Source organism: Siniperca chuatsi, linkage group LG2 (assembly GCF_020085105.1).
Source record: "Siniperca chuatsi isolate FFG_IHB_CAS linkage group LG2, ASM2008510v1, whole genome shotgun sequence".
Taxonomy (NCBI): domain Eukaryota; kingdom Metazoa; phylum Chordata; class Actinopteri; order Centrarchiformes; family Sinipercidae; genus Siniperca; species Siniperca chuatsi.
Genome location: NC_058043.1, coordinates 23143234 through 23163676, shown reverse-complemented (window position 1 = coordinate 23163676; position 20443 = coordinate 23143234). Strand labels below are relative to the sequence as shown.

Here is a 20443-nt window from a genome sequence, read left to right as displayed (position 1 = left end):
ATTCTGTGCAGTCAAATAAGTTCAAACCCTCCTTACCAACTAAACTGTGCAAAACACTTTGATTTCATTTTAAGGTGAATTTTCCTTTCATAAAAAATACAAATAGGCTTTAATGCAGCCTAATATTCCACTGAACTTGATGCTTTACCATTGTAGTTAATATCATTTTAAACTTAATGCAGAGGAGATTATAATCCTTATACGGTAATGGTCTCACCTATATGACAGTTGTATGTCCATATCCGATGTCCATCATACCGGGAGCGGCACTTCATAATGTTGTTGGTGTAATCTGATTCTGCAACCTCATAGTTAGGGTTTATCATAACCTGGGAGAGCAAAAAACAATGTTTGTTAAAGGTCTGAAAGCAACGTTCCCTTTCATTTATACATATATAAGTCATTTTTTAAGTACTACTAAGGACCGAAGAATACAGATTTAGTGATTAGCAGTAGACTAAGATGTGGCAGGGTGACATAACAGAGTGACTATCTCAAAAAGAATAAGTTAGGAGTTTAATTGCTGCAACTAATTCAGAAAGATGATCTTCTAGTGGAGAATGTCAGAGCTTGTCCCGCAACCTAGAGATTGTAAATTTAGTGTCTGCAGCAGCCCAAGTGTCCATCAGAGGGTTCTTTGGCCTTCAACAACCTCTGCTCACTTGTTTAAGTCTGAATAGGAGTTTACTTAGGCTGAATGCCAAACACAAGCAGATGAAGAGATGTGTAAAGTTTTGGTATCTGTAAGCTGGCTGGAGATATTTCCAGCAGCAGATGTGTTATATCTACTATGGCTAGACTAGCAGACCAAATGTTTACCTGAAAGATGTAGTCGCCGGGCTTCACGTCTGTGATGTCAATCCACTGACAGTCAATGTCGTGCCTGTAGGTATCCCAGCAGCCAACTGTGATGCCTTGTGCCCCAAAGTTTGCACATTCATACCTTTTCTGGATACCTGTCCGCGTTCAGAGCAGTTTTGGTATTAAGCCATTCAGACCTGGCTATATCCAGATATTTTCATCAAATCAAATATTCAACAACATAGTTTATTCTTAAAATTATCAGGAATATTTTGACATTATAGATTTTAATATGTTTTTACTTAAACCAGAACTCAGTAGCATAATTCTCCACAAAGCCGCAGTATTTACCCTCGTCACAATGAGTGTCCTCCAGACAGAAGCTGGCTTTGTGTCCCTCTGCCACTTTAGTGCCGTTTAGACTCAGCAAGTCGTAGTGGGTAAAAACCTCCATACTGTGGTAATGTCTGGATTGGACAAGAAAAAACACAATGTTGAAACATCATATATACTGTATATTCCTATATTCAGCAACTCCACAATAACATACATGCTCTGATCCACGACCCACTCCAAGCAGCATTTACAGCAGGAGTACAGGGCAAAAGCCTCATTGTTATTGGTGGAATATAGGGATTTTCAGTTAGAGATTGGTAATTAATTATTTACTGTGTTTAAAGGTAAAATACAGTATTCAATACATTGTATTTTTCTCTACTTTTACTACTACTAAGGATTCATTACACTTTGACATCGAGCATTAACACCATTTACCCCTGTGTAATCATTTGAGAGTAACAGATCAGGTTTTATACAGTCACTATTGTAAAAGCAGCAGCAAACTACAATCTGTAGGTCCCGTTGAGGTCTCACCTGTGACACTCATGCCAAATCCAGGAGTGGTGTGCCGCCCGAGGCCTGAAGTCTGACTGGCCGTTGTTGTGGATCTGGGAGGAGAAGCGGAGAAGGCGGCGGTAGGAGCTGGAGTCGGCTTTGTCAGCAGTGCTGGACAGACAGTGCTCCTCGTGGGCACACTGCAGAGCGTACATGGGTCTGTCCTCCAGGTAGGTGGTCTGCTCCACAACCTGGGCATTGAGGACCAGGTCTGGGGCCGCTGAGAGGGAGAGAGCAACAAGGGATGTGGTGGTTAGGAACAGCAACAGAAACTCAAAATTCCTAAATAAGCTGTAAAGCATCATTAGTCTTTTTTTTTTTTTCCTAGTTCACAGGTATTCTTCACAGCAGGCATTTTGACATGTCATAATAGGTGTTACTAATAACATTAACAATGACACTGTTCTATTCAAGTGTCCCAGTAAGCTGTGACAGTGAGCCAGCATGAACAACACCAGGACCCTGAAACTGAAGTACCTAAATAGAATTCAGCCATCATTAATTTTATCATTTAAATGTGCTTTTCCTACTGTGACATATTAAAATGTCTTCATGAAAAACCATGTAAGATTCTGAATGTACTGAGTATTTGTATTTTACAGTTTCTTACTCTGAGTACAAGAGACCCCCGCAGCAAAGCGTCCACCTCCTTTGGGACAGTGAGTGTGTTTCCCGTGATGTAGACACTGATCCAGAGTTAGCTCAGTTCCTGAACATCTCACTCCACTCATCACGACCGCATCAGCTGAGGAATCTCCTTGCCAGTACCAAGTTTCCTGATAACAGAGAAGCACAGAAAAAGTATATCACTCAGCTGAAGTCCATCAAGCTGCCTCTCAGTTGGTTTGGACAGAGCTGTAACGTTATTTAAAAGTGTTGCTGAAATAACTGAAAGTATATTGTAAATTTGTTGTTGGGAACTACTAATTTTTGAAACAAAAGTTTGGGGCAAGTCCCAAGTCTTCATATGCATATTGCAAGGTACAAGCCTTCCAGGTCTCTGACTTCTGACCATTAAAATGTCACAGCATTATTTGAACATTTTCCTATCAAAACTGTCTTAAGAGTGTTTTTACATTACTTGTTCTGGGATTTTCTCATTTAATTTAAGCCTTTATTGTTTTTTTGCTTTCAAGTCAATACTCAAGCCTTTAGGCAGTCAAGTCTAAAGTGAGTAAGTCCATTCTCAAGTCCTCATCTTTGTGACTTAAAGGACTTAGAAGTTTTGGGAAATACAGTTATTCTCCTTCTTGCCAAGAGTTAAATGATAAGATTGATACCACTATCATATCTGGTAAATATAGAGCCAGCAGCTGATTAGTTTAGCTTAGCATAATAACTGGAAACAGGGGGAAAGAGCTAGCCTGGCTCTGTTAAATGGTAACAAAATCCACCTACCAAAACCTCTAAAGCTTGCTAATTAAAATATCTTTTGTTTGTTTAATCAGAACAAAAACTGAAATGTAACCTAGCCCTAGTTTGTGCCTTTCATGTAGTACCATGATACATGAGACAGACTTTGTTTCCTTCTGACAGAGCCAGGCTAGCTGTTTACCCGTTTCCAGTCTTTGTGCTAAGCTATGCTAACCGGCTGCTGGCTGTAGCTTCATATTTATCATATAGACATGATAGTGGTATCAATCTTCTCATCTGACTCTCTGCCAGAAAGTGAATAAGTGTACTTTACAAAATGTCAAACTATTCCTTTAAATCTGATTTAATTCCAAGTCTCAAGTCTATAGCTTTGTTACATAGGTTCATCCATTTATGCCTGAGTAAGCTGGAATCAAACATATGATCATGTTGTTGGAAATGTTTGGAAATTTGTGTGGGAAGCTTTTTAAACAGAAACATTTTCTTAATTTTCCTCCTCGTCTTAATTTGCAGACATCTTATCCCAGATGTCCCACAAGGCAAATCTGATCAAAGCGTCACACACACAGCAAGGGGTGCTCTGTTGTCCTCACAGGCCTGACTCAGCTTTATTACAGCATTTCACAGACCACAGGGACATGACTGTTAAAAAAATAACCTCATACTTTCCGTCATCTTCTGAGGAAGTGGAGGATTCATGAGAAAGAAATTGAGCTGAGGGGTATGGATGTGGGAGTACTTGCTGGTGGGTTGAGGTGGACAGACATACAAAAGTATACTTTAAGCTCTGTGTCATGTGTTCCATCTGGTGGTGGGGTTTGTCTGCAGAAGTATTTAAAAGTCAGACAGGAAAGAGTCTCTAGAGGGGGTGAGCCCTGATAACAAAGAGCAGACATTTAGTACTAATCCTGCTGTTAACACGAGAACTCTTATGTAATGGCAACTTGCGGTATCTAGTGACATCTTATGATACTTTGACCTGATTATTTGACTTGGCGTAAGTGTAATAACTACTTGTAATCACAAGTAGGCACTTTATTTCCTACTGGTTAAGAAAAGCACAATGTTGAGCTGTACTTGATTAAAGGGCGAGTGCTCAAGCAGTGACCACAAACACATGAGGACATGTTTACTTGTTGCTCCATTAGAAGTGCATTGCACATAATTGTCCAAAACACACTTTAGTGAGATAAACAGCCTCTGACAGATCCAGTCCAAGTTCCTCTCATAAAACCCCCAGCTGTTATCAACACACGTCCCCATGAGTCACACACTTTCCAGACCTGTATCATCTTAAACCACAAATACTGCACTGGCTTCAGCGTTAAAATAGAAATATATAAAGAACACGAGGGGGATCTTTAACTTTACCAGCCTCTCGCCTCATGACATAAAGGGAACACTGGGGTCTCCTTTAAAAAGCAAGAGGTAAATGTAAGCAGGACAGGACTGTGATGCTGCCAAGTCATGCCACAGGCTTTAGCGGTGGAAAGCTCCACTAAACTTCAAACAGCAAACCAAGGCTTTCCCCATCACTCCCGCTGAGGAGTTTAAACCTCATCTGTTTCGTAGATGTACCATGTGTGACCCGCTTTCTGTGCTAACTGTGTGTTTTTGATGTTTCAAAGACAGCAACATCCTTATTTTGCCCTCTGGGATCAATAAAGCTCAAGCTTGTTAGAGTGAGAGTTAATGGTATCCACTGACACACACACACACACACACACACACACAGAGGCATTGAAATGGGTTGAGCTGCCAGAGTGGTTTCATCTTGTCCATATTACACATGGCTGCAATTTGCATTTCATCTCCTGCAAACTCAAATTTAAATCCATTTCAAATAATCTAATAACATAGCTAGCTATAGCTATTAATTAACCTATTTAGTAATGACACTATAATGTGAGGAGAAGGACAGCTGAAAAAGCAGAGGCATGACTGGTGGTCCTGAGGTGCTGACAGACCCCACTGTACACTTTGGAAACAGATAACTTCCACTATACGTGTGTATATATATATTTCTTTCTATTTTACCAGTTTAACCTGGTGGTTAAGGTGGTTAAATCTATTTGAACTTTACGATAACATGACATAGTACAAAAAAACATCATGGTCACGACGCACGTACATTGGAAATAGAAATGACTGTAATTCTATCAATCTCCAGCACAAAACAACACAGTACAAAAATCTTAAGAACCATGGTGGAAACTCTATACGTCAACTCACACTCACAATGTGTTGGCATATCCAAATACAAACAGTGACAGCAGTGACAGGCCAAGCATGTAAGAAAAATAAAATTAATTAATTAATAAAATGCAAACTAAATATGAATAATGCTGTATACCATCAACTTATCATCAATAAACTATGTACGTGTATTACTATTGTGCAAACTGGCTTGCATAAAAGTTGAACTATTTAGCTTGATACCCGTCCTGTTTCTGCAGGGGCCAGTTTATTCCACACATACAAGATGTTTTTCTTCTACATGGACATGTGGACAACTACAAGAAGCAAAATCTAAATGTTCATTTCAAGGTGTGAGTGAATTACCTGTAGGTATATTAAATATACTGGAATGATAGCATAAATGATGACAGTCCAGTTTGGAGTGCCAGTGTTATGCCAGAGCCCAAACTACTCCCAGAACCATCTCCTTTATGCTAAAAAGCCTGCGGAGTAAAGATAAGCTCATCTGCAAAATGATTTGTTGGAAGATAAGATGTGGAGAGCAACATTTACTCCAGAGACCTTACCTGGAATGCGTGGCTGGCAAAGCCCAGGCCAAGCTGTCTGCACACTACCATGGCCTCCATGGTCCCCCAGCTGTCACTGCACACTGTGCCCCACACCATAGAGCCGTTCCTCTCTGTCAGGACCTCCACACGGCCCTCATAGGGATTACGGCCACCATTTAACCGAAGCTAAGGACAGAGATAGGCAGATTTGTCCTCCAGTTCTATACAAATTTTTTATTTTCTTTCTTTGTTTATATTATAGAAAGAGGTACTCACTCTATTGTGGAAGCCCATAGCAGGAACGTTACACCTGACTGCCACATCTTCCTCATGGCTGCAGCCCAGAGTGTCACGGTTGAAGTAGCACTCAGTCAGTGACTTTTCAAACCCAGAGCACTCCACCTCGTTCATGTGGACCGGCCCCATCCCTACAGGGAAACAAACGCATCAGACACATAAAAAATGTGTAATGGTCATTCCGTTGAACTTACAACTACACTTACTGTGACTAAAAATTGAAGAAACAGGTGGAGCATTAACATCATGTACATAACAGAAAATAATTTTGGAAGAACAGTCATCTATTTCCATTACTGGAAATGAAGAAAGCTGATCTTTGGGTTACACAATGATTTTAGGAAACACAAGCCTGTACTGCCCACTGTTCCTGAGTAAAACAGCAGTAGCCTCGCCTGCTTGTGTGTTTTCATAGAACAACAAGTCCGCCTAAAGACAGATGTAAGATTTCCTGTTCAAGGAAACAAGCAGTCAGCTATGTCAAATGAAAATGAGACACATGAGGCCTGTAAAAAAAATACAAATTCTCTCTGCATCTATTGTGTTAAAAAAAAGTCATCACAGTTTAGCGGAGTTTCCACAATAACATGTGCGAGTACTCCCTCCATACTGGTTTTCTTCCCATGTGACTGAGCAGGAATGTCTCTAGTGATGCAAGCTCTGAAATTAAGACTGAGACAGATGGGCAGCCACTGGAGAAAAATTAATTCACAACAGGAAGAACAAGTGCTGCTGGGCACACTGGTTTTTCCCTGGTCTGACAGATGATTATAATAGATTAAATAAATTAAATAATTATCTTACATAGATTGTATAATAACTATGCCTAAAAACTAGTCTCCTATACAAATTTGGGAATCACAAGTCTACGGTCTATGTGTGGCACCATTTTTGGATCCAGTGGTCAGCTCATAAAGAAATCCCTGAAATAACCTTGTGCACTCTCCAACAAAGAATTCCTCCTCTGAAACTCATAAAGGCTGTTTTTCTTTGCTGGAACATTTTGTGCACTCTTGTGTTTTGCTGTAAGAATAAGGCAGAGGAGAGGACAACTGTTCCAACGCACATATGATTCTTATAATGCTGTGGTATATTGCATTTCGCAGAATCGGCTTCTGGGTCACGGTATAAACATTAATGTGCTACTCCATACATTCCCCAATGCCTTTATATGCTGACTTAAGGTCTAGACTGATTGAAGTGAGACAAAAACAGGTGGTGATAAAGAGGCCAAAGATAAGGTGGAGGTGAAGATCTCTGGTTTCAGTCCCCACCTTTCGTTTTCACAGCTGGTAATGAGTTCTGCTTGAAGTTGTGCTTGGACTTTTCTTGAGTGATAGTACTTTAAATGTGAAATGTCATCAAAGCTAAAAACCTGTGAACTGTGAAGACGATCCCCGAATGTGTGGAGGAGCTGTTACAGTCTACCTGTATGGGTGAGAGTTGTGACTGTGGTCTCCAATGTTCCAGTGTATGGAGTCAGGAGTGTGCCACCAGAATAATTACACAATTTCTTCCAAAGCACGACCAATACTGGATTTTTGAGGCCCTGTTTAAAAAGTTGTATAAAAATATATCGACTGACTTTTTTTATTTAGAATTTTTTTTAATAAACCCATAACATAAACATTTTTGATACGGAGCCTTTAAATTTGGATATTGAAGAATTGTGACCAAGGTATGCACTGAACTGATAGAGAAACCGTTAATGAATGACCTCAAATATCTTCATCAGTCTAGCCCAAATTCTTTCTGTGATTAAAGAGTAATTTAACCCTAAATCCACTTTTTTGAGTTATTCAAAAATTTGTGAAGGGGTGTGTTCAAGTTAAAAACACATGTTAAGTTGCTCTCTAATTATAATTAATATATACATTAAAATAAGAATTATATTATGAATTAATTAATTAAATTAGCATTTTATGCCGGCACACTTCAGACACCATATCAGTGTACCATCATTTACAGTAGCACTATGTTATAGAGCGACTAATCTGTAGGTCGTACCTTGTCCCAGTCGGGCGCCAGTCAAGGCCTCTTTGGCGCTACCGAACCCCAGCTCTCGACACACCACAGTGGCAGCTCGAATGTTCCAGTTGTCGTCACACACTGTCCCCCACTCCCCATTCTTCAAAACCTCCACTCGCCCCTCGCCAATCATAGCTCCGCCTCTTAGACGCACTAAGGGTTGCTACGGAAACAGTCCACCAAAAACTAAAATTAGTGAAAATGTAACAGAGAACAGTGTTGTAAATTATTATTGCTAAAATCAGCAATTGAAGAAGTTAGAATTAACTTTATTTTATTTTATTCATGTTTTTACTTTAGTTAGTCAACTCATTTAATTTGGACATAAAAGCTAGGGTGCTGTCTTCAATAACTTCGGTCATATCCTGAATGATTTGCTCAATAAACAAGCAGGCAGCAGGCTTCACACGTTGCTCATATCTACATTAGAGATGTAAATAAAACAAGCTGAAAGTATAAAAATAATTAACTTGTCATATATTGTATTATAATTGTTCCTTGTTTTGCAGGCTAGAGAGAAAATTGGTGTTACCTTGGTAATAACTGATACTAGAATAAACAATAAACACCAAAAGGGTATACTGATAATTTGATTGTATGCATGACAGATGTTTAGCGTTCATTCATTCAAATGTTTCCGTATGCTTAACTTCAGGGCCACTTGATTAATAAGCAGGAAATGTTGTAATCCAGTGCTGGACTCATATCCAGAATTGATTTTAGGAAAGTGTATCATGTGCTTACTGTACAGTGTACTTACATTAAAAATAGTTTCTGCTTCTTATTCTATAATGTAATGATGTAACAACATACTGTATTTGCAAAGCAAACAGATTCTGAATTGGACATTCATGTTATTCTTTTGAAATTAATGATAAATGAACTGAGTCTAATTCAAAAGAAACACAAACATCTGCAGTGTTTCCAGTTTCAATCACAGAGAAAATATCAGCCATGTGGTACCATAAACTGACTTGCTGAAGTGTCAGGGAGGCTGTTGATATTTTTCAGCTTTTAGTTCTCCCACGAGGGAAGACTCAGTCCTCCAGATGGGATTACTCTTAACAGAATACATGACTGTTTTCTCCCTTATTAGAGACACTCAGTTTTTCCATGCATCTGATTCTGCTCAGTCTAACAAAATTACCTAAATCCAATGCAATTACTGACCTTAACCGCCCTCTTCTTGTTTGACATGCTCAAGTCACACGGGCATATCTTTTGTATTTCTGAATCCAGTCTATAAGCATGCATTGACATTAAGCCCAGTTTTGTTTACTGTCTCATTATGTCTTTTGAAGATCCCTGTTGTCCACTCAAACACCGAAATAACATGCAGACTCCACACAGAAAGGATGAGAGCTGCGTTTCAAACCCAGGACTTTGTTGCTGTGAAGCGAGAGAGCTAACCACTGATCCGCTGTGAAGCCAAGCATGCACAATTCGACCTACCTCCACCCTGTAGGCCTTACTGAAGCCGGCGCTGACGCTGGGAGCAAAGGCACGTCCGGGCACACAGCTGACCACTACAGGCATGCCATGCTCACAGGTGCGGTTGCCCTTCAGCTCTATCTCTCGGCCCAGCTTACAATCTGACAGGTCAGCCTCGTTGCCTGTGCAGTTGACAGAGAATCCCCAGAAGTTCTTCTTACGACGCTTGGCTAGTAATCTGGGAAGGAATAATACAAATTACACTGTATGGTTTTTCTGTTCATTTGTATAAATTTACATTACTGCTAACCATATTAGAAAGCATGTCAGTTAGTTTTTTTAGATAAATGAACGACGAATGTCAACATTTTTCCAACGTTTCGGGTACCCATGGGTGTCAGTTCATGCTAAAACCTGCAGCCTTGAAACTTGCTCCAGAAGGGCAATCCATCACCATGTAGTCAGTCTTTTTTGTTATTTTATGTTATATCATCGTCGCATGGTAATGCTGTTGCATAGATTGCCGTGAAAAGTGTTCTGCTTGGTGCGTTCAAGGGCTGGTGAGAGACTCTGACATCAAACACTTAATCATCACCTGCTGACCTGCATATGCACTCTTAAGATTCAGATGTCAAGAGATTTCCATGAGCACATCACACAACAGCAAAGAAGAGCTTTCAAAACAGTCTGTTACCAATTGGGTTACCTAACAATGGTGAAATATGGATGTGAAGGACTCTTTATCATGTAAGTTTGTAATGATTTTTAATGATTTTCATACCATACTAGAATTTAAAGTCTTTTAAAACAGCATCCATGTACGTCACCCTACAGTATCACTTCTTTCATGTAGAAGAGCACATGAAATGTTTTACCATTCTTTCTCACACTTGACTAAAATATTAAGGAGCTGTTTTATGGGAAGTGGGAATTTTAGTTATTTAGTGCGAGGAATTCAGCAATGCCCATCCTATGCTGTGAAGCACAATGGGGGTATTGTTGTGAGAATACCTTGACATTTTCATGACCCCCATACTTGAATGGAGGTCATCAACTAATTGTCATTGAGGAACCCTACAACAGTGGACCTTGAAGCAAGTCTGGGCCTTGGAAGAAGCAGACCATGTAATGAAACCAGCATGAGCTACATTTACCCTTCAGCTCTTACAGCTTATCCAGATGCTGTAAACATGTAGCTGCAAGTTGGTCTAAATATAAGAACAATTTGTGGTCCTTGAAATTTGAAGAGATGCCAGATTTGATTGAGAGTTAGACTGTTATCGGCACATTTGGTGAATAGAACTGTCCTTTGTTGCTCCAGATAAAAGACCATGTGATTTTCGGTTGGAAACTTTCAAAATCTAGCTGTCTCTTCCTAGTTTCTCCAATGTTACCTACCTTAGCTTTAAGTGATAAACAAAAAAAAAAAAGTGTTCTTTGCTGGTTTGATGCATCTTATACTTCCTTCAATTAAAATGCATCTACATGTAAGATTTACCAAAGCTAGAAAAATACAAACATTTTAAATCAAAGTCACCTTCTTTGCCATAATCATAGACATCGCTACCCAAAGCCAGAAGATCCAGGTGCAGAGCTGACCACATTATACACGATCTTCCAGTAAATATATGTATCGGTGATGTCTCTCCAGTCTTGATTTGACTGTGGTTGGACTGTGGTTCTGATTGTAGAAACCAACACTGACTGGATGTGCATAATGAATCGATTAGACTAACATATGAAAACATAAACTCATACTCGTGTGTAAACTTCACTGAAGACCAAACCAACCAAGACCAAGAGAGCAGGTAGAAAACAATTTGATTCTTGGATTAATACCTCAGGCTGAGCTGTTTAAGAGAGAAACATGTTATTCTCTTTCATGCAGTTACCAGATGTGGTTATTCTCTCATGTGCAGCGAGTATCTGATTTGTTTTGAACTTCAATTCCCATGTTAGTATATAAAATTATAAGACACAAAATGTTCTAGGAAATAGCTGGCTTTGTGTTAGGCAACATACTGACTATGACATTTAAGGAGGGCAGCATGTTATAACTCGTGCTCAGAGTGAAACAATTAGATGCAGCCAAAAGAATCACTGTTTCACAGCGTATTGCACTCAGTCGTTTCCCAGCAAGGCCCATCCTTCATCCTCTGAAACTTCCTCTGGCAGTGTTTAGCTTCTTGTCAAGAACCTCTAGGCTCACGTCTGTTTAATCTCAGTGTGCCAAATGGATGAAGGGTTGAGTGATGACCAGTGTAAACAAACGCGGTTACGTAACGTTTCCTTAGCTTGCTATGGTACAACATTCCTCAGTGGACTAAAATTAACAGTTTAAAAAAGGCTAAGGTATCATCCAGCAAATGCAATATTTTTAGCATAAAAAGTATTTGTATCATACAGGAATGTGTGGTGTACCTCAAAAAAAAAAGTTTGTTGGTGTGAACATAAAATTCAAAATTCCCTATATATGTTGCACTACTATATTCCCATAACCTAAACTTGAATTAACTCAACTAAAAGCTAAATGTTTACGTTAGAGTTTAGCTCATGTGAAATCTTTCATTATATCTAATTGGCCTTATTTAGAACCTGCTGCTGGCCCGGCACCATTACTCACTTGTAAGGTCGGGTATTCAAGCGTTTCTCCCCGGGGAAGCCGTACATGCCACAGATGACCCTGCTGTTCTTCTCCGTCCACCCCTCGTTACATATCTGTCTCCACTTGCCTCCATCTTTCACCTCCAAAAAGCCGTCAGTGATGGGAATCCTTTTCCTGTGAGAGTAAGTGGCCCTGATCCTCACATCCTCCACCTGCACCGTCACACCCTGAGAAACACAGCAGAAGAAGTGTTTGATCACGGCATTCCATATTACAGATAATGTACATAAAGTTTGACCTCTGAAAGTAGACTTTAGTCCAACTGTGCTGAACATAGACTATGAGTTTTGTTCAACAGAATATTCCATTCTTTTAGAGTTACTTTTATTGTCATTCATAACATCCAGCATCAGTCAGCCACTGGCCAAAGACTACAGCTGCACAATAATGAATAAAGCTTCATGCATTTTTAAAAAACTTTACATACTTTGCCTATCAAATTTTTAGCCATGCTAGCTGCGTGGCTTTATGGATTGTCCACCATTTTGGTCTCCTAGCGCCACCATGAGGATGACATTTGTGGTTTTAAGTGAAATGTCTATTGGATGGACTGCCATGAAATTTGGTACACATGTTTATGTCCCCGCACAGGATGAAATGTAATAACTGACATTTTTCACGGCATCATCAATTTTCAATTAATTCCCATCAGCCTCAGCTGTGAGTTTGTGTTTAGTGCTAATTGTTAAATGTTAGCATGCTAACATGCTAAACTAAGATGGTGAACATGGTAAACATAATACCTGCTTAGCATCAGCATGTTAGCATTGTCACTGTGAGCATGTTGACATTAGCATTTAGCTCAAAGCACCGCTGTGCCTATGTACAGCCTCACATGGCTGTAGACCCCTTTATTCTTGTTTTTAAATTACTGAGATGAAACTGTGCAATTCTTACCATTAAATAGGATAGGAAGGTCCACCTGCCTCAAAGAGGTGCTAGCAGAGTTTCATTAGTCTGTTACCTCAGAGTTTTAGTGACTCATGGTGTTCTGAATAATGGTAGGCTGTATCATGAAAACAGATCATCTTTTCATCTGGAATTGTCCCTGATAAACCCAGTTCGACCCCTTATCAGTAGTATCTCAAGTGAAACGGTTTTCATGCTAACCATGTCAAATCAAACAAAGGAGGTCTTAAAAGCCCATGGTTGAAATTCTTGTTTGTGAAATACTTTGTATTCCCATGCAAAAATGTCTGCATTCCCTCGCAATACTGTTGCTATATCACATTCAACTTACTGAATTCTGACATAGAGTCATTGATTTACAAACATGGTTATATAATTAGTGAAGTGAACATAATCTCAAATGAACTATGAGCTGTCTAAAAGACAAGAATGTTATTTAGAGGATATAGTTGGTTTTATTTGTCCGCTTGACATATTGTAAATACAATACAGCCTATGAGTTATAAAGGAAGATTGTATTGTGAGGGAATGCAAAAGTGTTTCAGAAAAAAAAAAATCCCGCTGTGGCCTCTTAGGGACTGCACAGTTTGCACATATGCTTGAAAATACAACAAATCAAGTTGAAAAATCTGTTTAAACTTGTTATGGGTGGCAGAGAGGCCTTAGGAGGTTGGATGACTGTCTGGAATTTTTCCTCCATCTTTGTTGCGTCGTCAGAGTTTAGAGCTGAGATGTAAGGGCCCGTAGGGAGTTGGTGGACAACATACATCAAACATGACAGCACAGATCTGTCAAAACCAGCTAACAGTGTTTTTGGGTAACAATTCACTAATGTTATACACTTGAGGAAAAGTTACTGGATATTCACATATGACATGAAAAATATCAACCTCATTATTCTCACTATCACAGTGACCCAAAAAGCTGAAATGAACCAGTAGAGCCCAAAAGGAGAAACACTAGTCTTTTTCCTACAGTGAAGTGTGGAAGAAATCTAGGCCATACGTCTCTTCAAAGACTTCTCACCTAGCATCTTGAATTTCTTGGACAATAAGAAACCAGAGAGCACTGATAGAAGAAGTTAAAAAAGAAAAACATTATCCCTGACATTTTTGTTGTAAATTAAGATTTTCTAGACAGGCTAAAGACAGAAGCTGCGGTGACAGAGTTCAGGTTGGGAGAATGTCTGCGGGTGGTCCACAGTCTACTATAAAGGCCGGGGGTCACCAACCACAGTCAGCATCATGTGTCCTGAAGACGCCTAAACCACAAAGGAAAGGTAACCTTTGACCTCCCGGGCATTATAGCAAAACAGCTACCTAATACTCATTGTTCATTTCCCTCCTTGAGCCAAGTTCGGCAGTTTGTTCCTGGCTGGGTGTGAGGTTGCACTGTGGGTGCCAAAAAGAGCAAAAACTCTGAGCTGCTCTGTGGTATGCAAATGCTGATCTCAGTAATTTCGTAACAGCCGGCTTCTTTAACTATGCAAAAAAAACCAACATCCAGGCACGTCTCCCAGAAATATTAAACGTTTGCCCACAGGGTGGTTTCCTGAGATGGCGTCAGCCTGAGGGAATGTTCAAGGCTTCAGGGTATGTAAACACTAAAGACTGCAATGCAGGAGGAGCCACGACTAAGTCAGACTGTTTCTACATCGACCCCAGTCCTCCCACTGACCGCAGTGGTTAGAGCGGGTAAAGACCACTCTTTCATGAAGAGATTCCTGCTGGCCATAGCATGACAGAGTGTTTTCCGTTGGTGCCTGGCAGGATGGGAAGGTGAATAGATGTGATCATGATTGGGGATCTGGTGTTCTCAATTTAAAACCTTATCTTAATGCTATGGTTTACTTTGCTTCAATATAAAAGCAAGATGAGGATGATGCAGAGATTATTCATTAGGTATAAAACACATGAGGCTAATTAAAAACATGTAGCAACAAAAAGAAACAAAGAAGACAAATGTTAAAACCACACTCATAAATGGCTAAACTGATGTACATCTGATACAGAACATGGAAAAAAACGGAAAATGTGAGCAATCAAAGTGAAGCCAGGTGTGAAAACAAAACTACCAGACGGGACAGGGGGTACGAGGTGAGTTTGAAATGGGGACCTGAGAAGGTTCTGACCAGTGTTGCACTTGGCATAGACAGAGGAAACTGGCCGTCTGATCGTGTGAGACTAAAGAGGAGAAGACGGATACCCACAGCTGGGATTAGTCCAGCCCCACCCCCAACCCAGACCACCAGACATAAACTCAGCATAATCCTGTTTGGCCGAGGCCCAAATCTACACATTGGTCACCTTTTTAGCACTCTTTGTAGAAAAACGCAGGAAAATTACTATACAGCACAAAGAACATGGACCCATGAAAGAAAGCAATTGTTCGACATTTTGGGAAATATACTTTTTCGCTTTCTTGCTGAGAGTTAGATGAGAAGATACCACTCTCATGTCTGTACGGTAAATAGCCTTGCTAGCTTAGTTTAGCATTTAACTCTCGGCAAGAAAACAAAAAAGCGTATTTCCCAGAATGTCAAACTATTCCTTTAAGTATAGAGAATGTGAATGGATATCATCAGGGTCAGCGTGACTCCAAACTTTGACCATTTTGGCAACCAGATCAGCTTAGATGTGTGATGGAGGAACGTGTAATGAGTGCAGGCTTTCCATTCTGCAGATCATACTGAGGTTAATTCTCAGCTGGACATTTCTTTAAGGTTGCCTCATCCTACAGTCACTCCCTGACTGTCTACCGACCGTAGTGATTCATTCATTCTGTGGCTTTTTTCCAAATGTACTCTTTTCCTGTTCAATGTAAAAATTCATAGTTACTAGTCTCTGAAGTGAGCTTTGACCATTAGTGAACTTTTCCCAACTGGATAACAGACTTGTTTTTCTGACTGGGTCCCCCTCAGTAAGTAGATGTATGAACATGAGACTGGGGTCTAGCCAGTGACTAATGCTTCCACTACTGTGCATTTCTTCTGCTTTATTCAACCTTCTAGCCCCGCCGCACGTTTATCTACACGTGCCCCCAGACAGCCAGCCACCCACCTACCCCCGCCCCGCCTTACAAAACATGGCAAGTATGAATGATAATCACACCACAGTTTAGATGAAAAGCAGGAGAACAGCAAGGCTCTTTGAAATGACTTTCACATCTGCTCCACCCCACTTTCTGCCTCACTGGCCCCCAGTTTGCCCAACTGACTTGACTGAGGAAGTGTGTGTGTGTGTGTGTGTGTGTGTGTGAGTGGCTGTGTGCTTTGCATCTGGAATACCTATCAGTGAGTGTACTGCTCTCATCATGGCAATGAAAAGGAAAACAGTCATTACTATAGGTAGACTAGACACATGCACATACACACACACATACCTCATCTCAAACTGGGCTTAAATTTAATGTAAAAATATATAAATGGCCAATATTTCATAATTGAAATGTTTAGACCTGGTTAGCTGGACTTGACTGTAGCATGACTGGCTGTGTTGAAAATGGCCATACTACACAAATTATTCATTACCTATTTATCAAAATAAATGTTTATTGTGATATTGCTCATATTAGAGAGTAATATAAACTTTTTTTTATTTATTTCACATTCAGGAATTGATTTACAGTATATAGCTTTATAGCACAGCAGTTATAAACCCAAACCAATGACTGGTGTACAGCGCTATTTCCACCCCTTGAGTCCTCATGGTCTGCATTCACATTGCTTCACATGTAGTTAAAGGAATAGTTTGACAGTTTGGGAGATCCCCTTATTTGTTTTCTTGCTGAGACTCTCATGTTTGTCTTTTAAATATGAAGCTACAGTCAGGAGATGGTTGGCTTAGATTAGCATAAAGACTGAACGCAGGAGGAAATAGCTAGCCTGGATGCATCGAAAGGTAAAAACCCCCCTACCAGCACCTCTAAGGCTCACAAATTAACATGTCTTATCTTGTTTCTTTAATCTGCACAAACATAGAAATGTAAAAACAACAATTTGTAGTTTCACAGGGGGTTACATGCTAGAATATTTCTTGTCCAGACGCAGTTACTTCTTGGAGTCTTGTCACTGCGAGTTTGACAGACGAAAAGCTCACTGCTCCCGACCAAACAATAGTCCGGCACATAACCCCCAATAAAAACCTCAATTAGCCGTTTTTACACTTCAGTATTTGCATGGATAAAACACTCAAGATTTAATGCGTTAATATCGAGCTTTAGAGGTGCTGGTAGGCATATTTTGTTACCTTTGCACAGAGCTAGGCTAGCTGTTTCCCCGTTTATGCTAAGCTAAGCTAACCGACTCCTGGGTGTAGCTTCATATGTACAGTAATGGCTGCACATGTGAGTGGTATCAATCTTCTCATCTAACTCAGCAAGAAAGCGAATGACTTCCAAAAAGTATTATAAAACTATTCCTTTAAGTTTAAATGTTTTGTACTGAAATGCTGAAACATCACTGAACACCAAAATGTGGACTGGGGCTTCAATTTATGCCACTCCAATAAAACCATTTAATAAATTGTTAGTAGAATGTTTATAAAAAAGTAAAATGTTTACTGCGTTATAGTAACATTTATCTCTGAGTCATTGTTTTTTTAAGTGACTCATGGGAACCTTTATCTTCCATTTGAACAGCTTAAATTGTGTCTGGATGCATATGTGCACTGCACATACAATAATTCACATTCACTGAGTCAGTACAATGTGCAAATGGTAAATCATAGTCAAGTCAAAATCAAGTGCAGGTATAAATAATAAAAGTCTAGACTTAGCAGAGCTAAGGCCACAGTGGGTTCCAGCTGTTGAACATGTGGTGGATCTGTCTGCTGCTCTATCTGCAGGAGAGAAACTGGCTTCAGGCTCCTGACACACATCAACCTTTTCTCCCCTCGATCACTCTCCTCCTCACAAGCCTCTTGCATACATCATGTTGGAGGCAAACCCAACTTTGGCTCAGGTTTCATTTTGTTGTATAGCAGCGAATGTGAGGAACTGAAATTCTTGTAAGCCGACACCGTCGTGCCTGATAAAGAAGTGCAACCTTTGCCCTGTTTACATGTGCAAAGAATCAAAAGGCTTTTAACCGCTGCATTATGTTATTACAACTGGTTTCTGACATCTTTGTGTTGATTCTAGATGTAAGTGTTTGGTTAAAGTGAACACACTAAATAGTGTGGAGGGCAACTGCAGCTGCTCATTTTTTTCTCCTCCCTTCAGGAAGAAGACTCATCTATACTTGTAATGTGTTAATCATGTGTGGTTTTGTGAGGTTCTCAAGCAGCAGTGCATGATTTATTTAGCTGGCAATTGCTTATTGGTTTGTGAACAATCAAAAAGGTACGAATAAGCTTACCTATACACATACAAACTGAAATTTCAGGCATCTTCTGACGAAGATGTTTCCTGCCATCTTAGTGTTTGTTTGGTTCTGCTGACAAATGTAATCCCCCCCTACTGACTGAAAGTCCTCATGTCTCCTCCCTCTGCCACAAACAAGCACATGCTAATATACAAAACAACTATGTCTGGTTAAACAGACAAATAAATAAAAGAAAGCTCTGTGTTGTGCCCAATTAAATTGATCGATTGATCCAGGGACGGTTGTTGCAATGGTGTGGGGCATTAGATGCTGCGTGTTAAAATATGTTCTGTTGTTGTGTTAGGAGTAAGGTTGCACTGGTAAGAGACGTGGCTTTTGTCTTCAGAGAACAGATCAGGAGCAGATAGCATTAAAGACCGACATTACTTAAACAAAGCAGCAGTTGGGAAGGTAAGATGTTAAATGACGGCTCTCACAAGAGCTTGGACTTTCTGAGAAAGACACTCCAAGATTAGTTTTCAGCAAAACTTGATACTGACTTGATTTTGTAAATGCTAATCCCCTTATATTAGTTCTGCGCATAGGGTAGCATGTCTTGGATTACAACTAATGCCAGTGGAAACTGCTGTTTTCATTAATGACAGACTGATGCTTTCAGTAGACTATTATTTGTGGTCAAAGCTGAGCTTGCCAGAATGAGCTGTTCTGGTCTTAACATATTCCCATATACTGTAAAATAGTCTCATGAAGTATCCCTCACAAAAACAAAATAATTGTTGTTTGAAGCAACTTTGTGACCTGTAGATTTACCCTGAAATACAGTACTGAAAAACTACTCTAATACTCATCAGAAGAAATTGCTGGTCATCCAAATTAAGTAACTGAAATATAGAATCTTCATTTAAATCATATCAAGTTAAGAGTCTAAAGTATAGACAATGTGCTTGTAAGCTGTACTCTTCATATTTCGAACGTATGAAGATTTATCATCTTGAAAAATGGAAATCATTCACATAGAAGCAAAAATACCAGTTGCTTCACCCTTTTAGCATTGACCTCTACTTGGAGTGTAGTGCACACTCGGTTAGGGTGTTAACTTTCCAGATTGAGCACAGAATGTCAATTCACGCTGTGAATAAACAGATTGAAGGAACAGCGCTGCCTATTGCTGACGTCAGCTCAAGCATGGTTAAAGAGGTGTAGCTACACCTTTTCCCATTCCTCTCCCCTGCGACTTAAAAGGCTACAGCCAGACCAAGGAAATATTTACAGGGTGGGGGACTGGGCTGCAGTAACACCCCAGAGACCCTAAATACACAAGACAAATATGGAACAAGAGTGTGCTGCTTACATACACGACCTCTGAAAATAAAAAGGTTGTGAATAGGGTTCAGTAGTCCATTATGAAATATTTCAATTTCTCCTTGCTTCCATTCTCATGACTCAACTAGGCATGAGAAAGATACACAGGGATTTCAGATGCTCTCATCAGGTGTGTTGTCTTAACTGAATCCAGTTAAAAACACAGTCACTGTTCTGGCTGTTGTAGGGAGTCTGGTTACGCAGCCATATCTCCCACCCGACTTCTAGTATGAACAAACAAAAACCAAAAAACTCTGGCATGAATGCAGTCATAAAGTGTTAAGGCATCGGCTGTCTCCTAAATGTTGCTTCATCTCTGTTTTAATAGGGAAACCCTCTATGGCTGTATCTTCTAATAACTTGTTCTCTGACAAGCTGAAGAATACCTCTATTCTCTTCTCTCCCTCCCTTTCTCCCGTCACGTCCACAAACCCACACTGACTTTCCATCCGGTGCAAAGGCGTTCTCTGGACAGGATGGTCTTCCCCCTCTCTGAGTCATCTCCAAAAACTCCCAGGCTGCAGAGTGGGGGTCTGGTGTGGGCAGGGATAGACTAATAGGAGCCTGGCAAAATCATTAGTGCAAATGGTGGAGTGGACAGCTCAACATTAT

The 20443-nt window shown here is 40.0% G+C and overlaps 1 protein-coding gene across 3 annotated transcripts in view; it reads right to left on the bottom strand.

Annotated features, from left to right (window-relative positions):
• The window catches only part of loxl2a (lysyl oxidase-like 2a), a 32684-nt gene that overhangs the window by 3114 nt on the left and 9127 nt on the right, over positions 1–20443 (bottom strand). For 2 of the 3 annotated variants that reach the window (XM_044181244.1, XM_044181254.1), the window contains 10 exons: positions 12196–12404; positions 9594–9810; positions 8121–8304; positions 6093–6244; positions 5835–6002; positions 2306–2471; positions 1675–1915; positions 1153–1268; positions 820–956; positions 218–329 (listed from right to left, as the gene is read on the bottom strand). In XM_044181244.1, the coding sequence (XP_044037179.1) occupies positions 218–329; positions 820–956; positions 1153–1268; positions 1675–1915; positions 2306–2471; positions 5835–6002; positions 6093–6244; positions 8121–8304; positions 9594–9810; positions 12196–12404 (1702 nt within the window). Of the gene's footprint in view, positions 1–217; positions 330–819; positions 957–1152; positions 1269–1674; positions 1916–2305; positions 2472–5834; positions 6003–6092; positions 6245–8120; positions 8305–9593; positions 9811–12195; positions 12405–20443 lie in introns of those variants that run through there. The other variant, XM_044181264.1, reaches the window with a different exon arrangement.